The 9,349-nt window shown below is 35.3% G+C and overlaps 1 protein-coding gene and 1 long non-coding RNA gene across 3 annotated transcripts; both read right to left on the bottom strand.

The window, feature by feature from the left end:
• Positions 1 to 1,345: 1,345 nt before the first annotated feature.
• On the bottom strand, positions 1,346 to 2,103 carry LOC125581858. The gene is made up of 2 exons (XR_007319621.1): positions 1,721 to 2,103; positions 1,346 to 1,618 (listed from the first exon to the last, which is right to left on the bottom strand). It is a non-coding gene; the product is annotated as an uncharacterized LOC125581858 (long non-coding RNA).
• Positions 2,104 to 3,820: 1,717 nt separating this feature from the next.
• On the bottom strand, positions 3,821 to 7,392 carry LOC106368380 (myosin-11). Of its 2 annotated transcripts, none has more exons than XM_013808329.3 (2): positions 4,501 to 7,384; positions 3,821 to 4,279 (listed from the first exon to the last, which is right to left on the bottom strand). In XM_013808329.3, exons 1-2 carry the CDS (start codon positions 7,176 to 7,178, stop codon positions 4,264 to 4,266), a joined length of 2,694 nt encoding a protein of 897 aa, XP_013663783.1. In that variant the 5' UTR covers positions 7,179 to 7,384; the 3' UTR covers positions 3,821 to 4,263. The 2 variants fall into 2 exon arrangements, with proteins under 2 accessions (XP_013663783.1, XP_022552937.1); XM_022697216.2 differs by lacking the exon at positions 3,821 to 4,279 and having other exon boundaries at positions 4,305 to 7,205; positions 7,281 to 7,392.
• Positions 7,393 to 9,349: the final 1,957 nt, after the last annotated feature.

Raw genomic sequence — 9,349 nt, 5'->3', positions numbered from 1 at the left:
ATTTTTAATTAAATATATATATTTAAAAAAATATTAAACAATTTATGATATTTTAAGAAATTTTCCTAACTTTAACACTCGGATACATATTTATTTTTATTTTGTGAAATCCAGAATTTTTCCATGGCAACGAAAAGATAAAGATAAGGATAACAATGATAATTTTGAATTTTCTCATGCACAAAGTGCTTTGGTAGTTTAATGTGCCTATAAATGAAATATAGATGTCTAGAAGTACCTTGTGGTGTAATTTACTCCCATTTATTTGTGTAGAAAAAGAAGCAAGCTTTAAAAAGAAAAGAAGCATAAAAGCCTGGATTTCAAATCAATAATATATGTTACTAGTTATCTATTCTATTAAAAAAGAATCATTCTGAAAAAATGTACTTATATAAGGTTAGTGCACCCTTTCATTTAACTAATAGTACATTAGTCTACCTTTTATTTTGCCTACTATATACATTACCATATATTACTAAACGATAATTTAAGGGCTTTTACTCCATATAATGTCGCATATGTTTTAGTCTATATATATAAAATCGTACGTTTTTTAATAGAGAGACCTATATATTATATGTTTCTAATAGGCCATGTGAAAAAAAAAAATGTACGATGTATATATGACAATGTCGTTGTTGGTATGCCTTATAGTACACGGAAACCCCTGTTTCTTCATCAATATATTGATCTCATTCATATTACAACCATGACAGTATTATTGAGTTAGAACACTATGACACTGACCAGATTAAACCACCTTATTCATCTCAAAATCTAATATACAAGCTATCTATAACACCTTATTCATCTCATAATATACAAGCTATCTATACCAAATCAGACCATTTTAGCGCAAACTTGGTATGATTCAAACAGTCCGGTACAAGTTCAACAATTAAAATTTTAAAATCGAAGAACATTTAAAATTTTAAAATCCGCAATCATATTGCCTAAATCGTTACCAAGTTTTGAAAAAAATATATTGTAGATACGATTTTGTTTAACAAGATCCGAAAATATTTATATTGCTTCCTCTACAAGTTTTATTTAATATCACAATCAGTTATTATTGTGAATATAGTTACAGAAATGTCACTAACCTACTTTAGTTGGATTAGTGTTACTCTTACAAATTAAAAAAGTATATTCTAATTACAATATTCTCCCATAATATTCCTTTTTCCACAAAATAATATATTTGATCAAATCTTAAAAATAACCTAAATCTGCTGTACCACCTACCTATTATAAATATAGCATAACTTAACCACGATTTTCATCAAACCTAGAAATACATAAAAAATGGCGAACAATATGCATCTAACTTTTTTGAACGATATCAAACCACGCAAGACTGCATGTCGCATTCAAGTGAAGATCATTCATACATGGAGACATTTCATGAAATACATTGGAGAATCTTTGGAACTAATCCTATGTGATGCAAATGTAAATTTAACGTTCTATATAGATTTGTTATTTATATATATTAATTTTGTTAAGATACAAGCTAACGGATATAATTCTTTATATCATTTGTGCGGGTTACCAATGTAATAGTATATCCATTGCTTCCCATCTCCTCCAGCCTGCTTTGACCCTCCTTATCATGATACTACAGAGCAATGCAAATAAAAATATTTACTTAAACTGTAACCTATTGTTCTGTTTGCCGAGGATTTTTATAAGAAATCAACTTACACATACTTCTTCTTACCAATGTAATCGTATATCCATTGCTTCTCATCTCCTCCAGCCTGTTTTGACCCTCCTTATCATGGTACCACAGAGCAATGCAAATAAAAATATTCAAAATATGAGATATCCAGTTGTTCAATTCTTTTCTTTCACAACAAAGCAGATCAAAAACAATGAAATTATTATAAAATAGATGTTTAAAGTAGACATCCACTTTTCAGAATATGAAACATAAAAAATGTTTACCTTTTATATTTAATTCTTCAACAAACAGAAATAGCTTAACAACTGGTCCGTCAGAATAAAATGTTTTTTATACCTGAAAATAGGAAATTAGGAAACAAGAATATTAAGAAGAAACGAATATATACAAATCTACTAACATATTTAAAAAAAAACAATATCTCTAATACCAATCCGATTGCATGTTTTGTCGGAGAATGCTTCAGATATTCTTCAAACACATCAATATCGGAAGCCGGTTTATGTCCGATATGTTCTTAGTATGTGTCAGAAACAACAATCAAACGGTTCCTTTTTTTTTTGGAAAAGGTTACCGGTTCATATCGGAGATGAACGAGTCTGTGATCTCCTCCTGCGGTCGCTGAATCGCCATCGATCGGAGAAGACTTTTTTTTTTTTTTTCGATTTGAAAAGTCCTTTGTTCTTTCCAGATTTTGTCGGTAGAACATCACACATGAGCTGGGCCTCAATAAAACAATTGAATTTGCCAATATTTAAACTCATTTTGCTAAAACCCAATATTAAAACTAAAACAATTCATCCAAACCCCATTATTTTAAAACCCATATTAATAAACCTGCAATTAAAAACTTAGATTTTAATTTTCAAGAATAATTTAAATATTGACTCTGTATAGAAAAAAAGAGAGCTTTATAATAACTACAGATTAAATCCCTTTTATATATTTGCTTTTATATTTTTAATTTTCATAGTTAATATATAAATATATATATATATATATATATATATATAAGTGTGTGCAACAATCTTTCCAATACCAACAGATATAATTACACTTCATAATTCCTATACTATTAAACAAACAATAATCATTTTTTAAAACATTTCAACCAAATTTAAAAAATGGAGATGCTTGATCACATCCAAATAAATCATGATGACTTTAAACTTAAAAAATCTATATAAACACAAAATAATAATCAATGTAAACTTTAATTTTTGTCGGAAAAAAATCCGCGCTTTCTAAGCGCGGGTCAAAATCTAGTTAGGACTATTATAAATTCTAAATTTTAAATTATTATATATATATATATAGTTTTAAAATGATTTTTTAGTTATCTATTTACGAAATTGTCGGTAACCATAAATTTAGAAACACACTTTTCAAAGGTTGAATAGCACAGTGTTTAAAACATGTTGTTGTTGCCAATAATTCAGTGATCACAAGTTTTACCTTAGGTATTTTCAGCTACAAAACCCGTTTGACAGGAATATTTTCATTTTATGTGTTGTTTGTAGCCAATTATTGTTGGTTTTATGGGTTGCAACCAGTGTTTTTTTAAATCCGGACAAATCCGGTAGTTGAACCAGGTTTGACTATGAACCAGTTACATAATTTGATTGGATCTAATAATTGGTTTGACTATGAATCGGTCACGTAGTCGAATTAGATCTCAAAGTTATTAAAATAATAAAAATATTAAAACTCCCAAATATTTATAAACTATCCATATAAACAAATTTATAATGTTTTATGGGTTTATTCATTTATATTTTAATTATGTATCATATTTACTAACATTATTTTAAAATTTATACAAAAAATATTTAACCAGATTATTGAACCATATTTAATCCGGTCAAACCATATTGAACCATGATCCAAAATTTATTCGGTCCGGTTTTAAAAACACTGGTTGAAACTTTTATTTTGAATTTTTTCAGTTTAAACCCTTTTAGAATAAAAGTATAGAATTTCTCTTTAATTATTAAAAAAAAACTATTTCAATTATCCGCAACCGTAAACATTTAAGAGGTACGTATTTTTTACTTTAATAAGTTTTTTTTTTGTAAAAATAAGTTTATAGCAGTAAGAAATAATAAAAATATGTGATTGTTGTACACAATTTTGGGCTTTTAAGCTAAAAATTCTGTCTAAGATCATTTTATGTGTTGTACAAGCCTACAACTTGTTGTGTTCAAAAAAAAAGAAAAACCTACAACTTGTAGCTGATGGTTGCTGGTTCAATGGGTCACAACTTCTAACTGATATGTTCCCCAGAAACTCACAATAAACTTATTTTTTTCACAATAAGCTCTGTTCATATTTCATATTAAGCTACTTTTAGACTCGATTCCAAGACTGGCTGTTGAAGAAAAATGGTTTATAGAAACTATTGTTCTTTGCCTACAGCTGGTAACAAACCTGTCAACTTCCACAAAGTTTTGCGTCATTTTCTCATAGGACAACAATATTCACTTCTTGACTTCACCACAGTTCATGTATCCTTTTAGGATTGTGGGCCGGCAACTGGACTTATACCAGCTTTCAACATCTTGCAGTAGATCCTTTTGGCCTCATCCACCATTCCACCTTTGACAATAGATTATCAGTTCAGTACATACAAAGGCTTTAAGATTTTCATACCAACAGCTAAAATTTACGAACTGTTGCTTCCTAAACTTTACCGTTATATCATCACATTCCACTACTTATGTAGAAACTAGACAGATCTATGCGGTTACCAAAAACACAAAGAGACTCATGGATTCTTTGAGTTAAGATCAAGAACTGCTTTAGAGTCAAGCTCCCACCATTCACAATCTCCAGACCTAGCCGCCCTTCTGTCACGTCTAAACGCAGGAATCTGATGCGAGAATCTGTTCACTTCCGTCTTTGGAATATCTAAAACACCGGCCTTTGACTCAAGACACCTTCCGTAGAGAACCTGGTTAAACACTTTAGCAGTCAAAAGCATTGCTTGTATGCTCTGCTCGTCTGTTTCCACTATTTCAACAATCTCAAGTTCTTCTTCTTCAGACCCATCAGCACAGTCTGTAATGTTCCAGTTCTTGTACAAAGCCCATACCTCACCTTTTCTTGGGTATACCTCAAATCTATTTACACTAGTCTTCAGTGCTTTAACCTCATGTGAGAAGCTGCTAGGTTCAAGGACTTCTGCTTTACCGATTTTCAACTTGAATCGGCCACAGCACACAGGATGTGGCATCAGATTTGGAGGAGGAGGGCGATACAGCACTAGAGTTGCTACATGCAGCTTGAACTCAGGGCTTGTGTCGATTTTCTTGATCTGAGCATACTTTCTTGGCATCCCCTTATCATTATCACTATAAACAGCCCATATTTGATCAATCTTAAACTTGTCCGGAGATCTCTCGTTCTCGAAGTTGTAAGTGTTTTCTTGCCCGGTTGTGCAACTTGTTAGCACATGATCGAACGACTGAGACAGTGACTCAGCATCATGTCTCCCACGTTTCCTTGAGTTCCCTATCGGTTTATCCAGAGGTGTAAGAGCAACAAGTTGTTTTGCTTTCACCTCATAATCCTCAACCCATTTAGCCAACTCCTGTTTTGCGAGTTGCAGTTTCTTATCTTGTTCATTAATTTTTTCCTCCCGAGCAATAAGCTCCTTTTCTCTAAGCTCAACTCCTTTCTCATGTTCCGACAATGATGCTTTTAACTTGACTTGCTTCTCCTCTGTAGATTTCAAGTCTTCCAAGCTTTCTTGAATCTTTTTCTCGGCAGATTTCAGCACAGCAGTAAGGTCTGTGATTGAGCTTTGAACCTCATCACGTTGTTTCCTCTTAGCTTCTAACTCGCATGTACATTCCCTTATGGCCTCGTTGATTGAAAAAACTTGTCTGATAAGTTCCTCACTGGTATTGTTCAATTCTTGTATCTTCTTCTCTCCTTCCTCAACTTGCTTGTTTCTCTCAGTGAGTGTATTCTCTTTGAACGCAATCTCCACAGATAGTTTAAGAGTAGCCTCTCTGATCTCATCGTGTCTCTTCTCTTTTAAAGCAAGTTCTTCAGTGTGTTCCTCAATCAAGCTGTTGACTGATTCGCAATGTCCACTCCGTTCATTAATCATCCTTTCAATGGCCTCCAGCTCCTTAGCTTTTGATTCTGTCTTTTGACAAGTCTCCTCCATCTCCTTGTCTAGTGATTTGGCCACCTCTTCCTTCAGGTCAAGGTCCAGACTTAGTTCTTGCAGCTCTTTCTCTTTAGAAACAAGTTTCAAGGACCGTGTCTCAAGCACCTTCTCACATTCTGTAGTTTTGTCAAGAACCTCTGCAAGATCCTTCCTCTTCCTCTCTATACCCTCTTCTAACTCTCTATTGCGAGTTTGAATCCTCTTAAGATGCTCCATCTCAGCGGAAAAATCAATCTTAACCTGTCCTAACTGTTCCAACTTCAAATCAAGCTCACACAGAGTCTTTGTTAGTTCCAAGGACCGTGTCTCAAGAAGCTTATCACTTTCCACAACCTTGTCCTGAACTAACGTCAGATCTCTTGTCTTTCTCTCAATCTCCTTATCTAATTCTCTCCTGCGAGTTTCAGCCCTATCCATCTCTGCGAGTTTCAGCTCACTCTGATGCCTCCCAAAATCAATCTTAACCTGTCCTAACTGTTCCACTTTCAAATCAACCTCACCCTGAGTCTTTGTCAGTTCCAAGGACCGTGCCTCAAGCAGCTCACCACATTCAGCAACTTTCTCCTGAACCAAGGCGAGATCTCTTGTCTTTCTCTCAATCTCCTCATCTAATTCTCGCCTCCGAGTTTCAGCCCTATCCATCTCTGCACTCACCTCAACAAGTTGCCTCTCCACCTTTGCTAACTCTCCACCTTTCGAATCAATCTCACCCTGAGTCTTTGTCAGTTCCAAGGAGCGTCTCTCAAGAAGCTCACCACATTTAGCAACCTTGTCCTGAACCAACCTGAGATCTCTCGTCTTTCTCTCAATCTCCTCATCCAATTCTCCCCTACCCATCTCAACACGATGCCTCTCCAGATCAGCCTCCATCTGTGCTAACTCTCCACCTTTCAAATCAATCTCACCCTGAGTCTTCCTCAACGTTTCCATCATCTCATCAAGTTCACTTGCCTTCAACCTCTGCTTCACCCTACACTCTTCAACCAACATCCTAAGACCACTCAACTCCTCTTCTTTCTCTTCAACCTCCCTCCTAAAGCCATCAGCTTTAACCTCCAACTCACCCACTTTACCCTCCCACGCTTCAACCACTTTCGCCCTCTCATCAATCTCAACGCTTCTGTTCTGCAACTCAACCAACCTCTTCTCCACGTTGCCTTTCACTGACTTCAAATGATCCTCCACGTCTCTCCACTGAAGAGACAAAACAACTAACTCGGAAGCTTCAGACTGAAACTTCTCCCAAGCTTTGTCGAGATTCACTATCTTCACCTCACAGAGGCTTAGCTCCTCTTCCTCCTTACTTCCCTTCTCCATTGCTTCCCCTAACGATCTCTCCCAACCCTAAATTAGGAAATTATAACCCTAATTAAGATAAAAATCATACGCAATCAGCCTTAGAAGACGAAGATTCACAACCGAGTGACGCAAAAACGAGAAACCCTAAAAGTGGTGGAAACCCTAAGTGACGAAGGTATCGAGGATCTGAAAGAGACTGTGTGATTCGCGAGAGAGGGAATGAAGATCATCTCTTCACCACTTCCTTTTTCTTTTATAGTGAGAGAATCAGCAAATTAGTCCCGAAGCTTCTAGTTCAATCGGAAGGTTTAGTTGTGTAAGCAGGTCCGGACGACGACGTATTAACGGTAACTCGACTCTTGTAGGGCTCGTCATGAAAACTTGTACATCTCCTGTCGGCCCAGCTAAAATATTCTCGGAACTGGAATACAATGGTCGTTCGAGGGTTGGGTTTGGGCAAGAAAGCTGAAACCTGAGATTCGAATCAAATACGAATAGAATAAATAATACGCATTTGATTTGAGATGTTAAAAAAAAATGAAACTAACAATACTAAAAGGAGAATATCCTCAGCAAAGAGGGTGTCACATCAGCAGATTAATTCGAGCCAATCAGATTCTACATATACGCTATGTCAGCACGGCCTAAACTTTCCTTGCAAATTTGTCGATCCACATCCCAGTTGAAACAAATCATATGCTCACCCCATTACAGTTTCTCTATCTCATCTTCAGTTCTACTCACATTTCTCTTCATTTTAGCAATAAAAAATTCTCAGACAATGAAAAAGAAAGGTGGCTGCTCGGCTCCTACATCAGAATTGAATATACTATCCATTAATCAACCATTAAACTGCAGTACGACGTTTAGGGTTTGAGATATTCCTTAGCTATGGCGGATTTAGGGTTTCAATGAACATGTGGTCATCAGATTTAATGACTACCTAGAAATCTTTAAGCCCCTGGATTCGTTGCAAGTTATGTATGGAAACTCAGATGATGCTTTTTGCTTACGAAAGCCATGGCAGGCCACCAGCACCCTGAAGCTAACGGTTCTCACCAGGTACACATAAGCTATCTTGGTAGAAAGATAGTAGATTTACTTGATCATCTGTTAGGATTCCTCCTATATTAGCTTGGATAATTATCTACTGTTAGCTTTCCTATTTCAAATAGATATAAAAAGAATAACTGTCTGTGTTTTAGAGTTTTCTATAACACTGCAACATATCCGAGTCCATAGAACCTTATCTCATTGCATGGATCCAATGCATCAAACTCGAGTTGATATATGTCCTTAAACTTGAGATCTATATGATTCATTTAGTTTGTTTACAAGAGGCGGTTTCAGTTACTGTCATTTTTATACAAGTGTAAATGTGTGACGGTATATTTAAATTGTGAGCTGATGTTTCCTGGGAAGTTTGTGCTACAGAGAGAAGATGAGTTTTCGTCACTGGTGGAAATTAAAGAGTATGCAGATTGCAGCCAAGGCTCTATACCACAAGTTGTTCCTAAAAATAAATCGAATAAGTAGTTAACTGAAACTCCTTTAGAAGCTTATGTGTCTTCTATTCTATATGAAGTTGAAGAAGAGAGAGTTGGTGTACCTGTTAAGCGTCGGCTATATGAGGTACCATCGTTCTTTGCAGTGTTGTAGAATTTTCATTTAAATGATAACATGTTGAACCTTTAGAGTCCTTATATCTAGCTTATGTTTCTGACCAAGGAACCATAATACTGTTGGTGGACTTGGTGAGGAGGCATTGTTTCATGTATACCGGAATGAATATAATTGGCCTGTGCTGAGAGTCCAGAAACTGTTACCGATCACTTGGAACTTCCATATTATAACAAGGTTCGATATCTTTTACTAGAGTATGTATCGATTTAAACTATTAAGATTTTCTTCTACCTGATGCTTCTTACCGTTTGAGTTTTTGGTTTTAAGTTTCATATATAAGATGAAGCTATGTCTTTTTTTTTGGCTCCCTTCTCTCTCTTTTTTTTGTTGTTGAGAAATTCTGAAAGTCTTACACATACATACTGCTGACAAGTAGACAACAGACCTGAGTTTTGTTTGGATTTTTTTTCACCCAGGTCTGGCGCAGAAGAAGGGATAAACCCTCTGGGTTTTTTTTGCATCTCATGCAGATTCGAAGGTTCCAGGAATATGTGTGAGTTATCATT

Source organism: Brassica napus, chromosome C2 (assembly GCF_020379485.1).
Source record: "Brassica napus cultivar Da-Ae chromosome C2, Da-Ae, whole genome shotgun sequence".
NCBI classification, from domain to species: Eukaryota; Viridiplantae; Streptophyta; class Magnoliopsida; order Brassicales; family Brassicaceae; genus Brassica; species Brassica napus.
This window is presented reverse-complemented; position numbering and strand designations above follow the sequence as displayed.

What these genes read in the sequence shown, in the direction of transcription:
- LOC106368380 (XM_022697216.2), bottom strand. Translation starts at nt 7,178, where the DNA reads ATGGAGAAGGGAAGTAAGGAGGAAGAGGAGCTAAGCCTCTGTGAGGTG.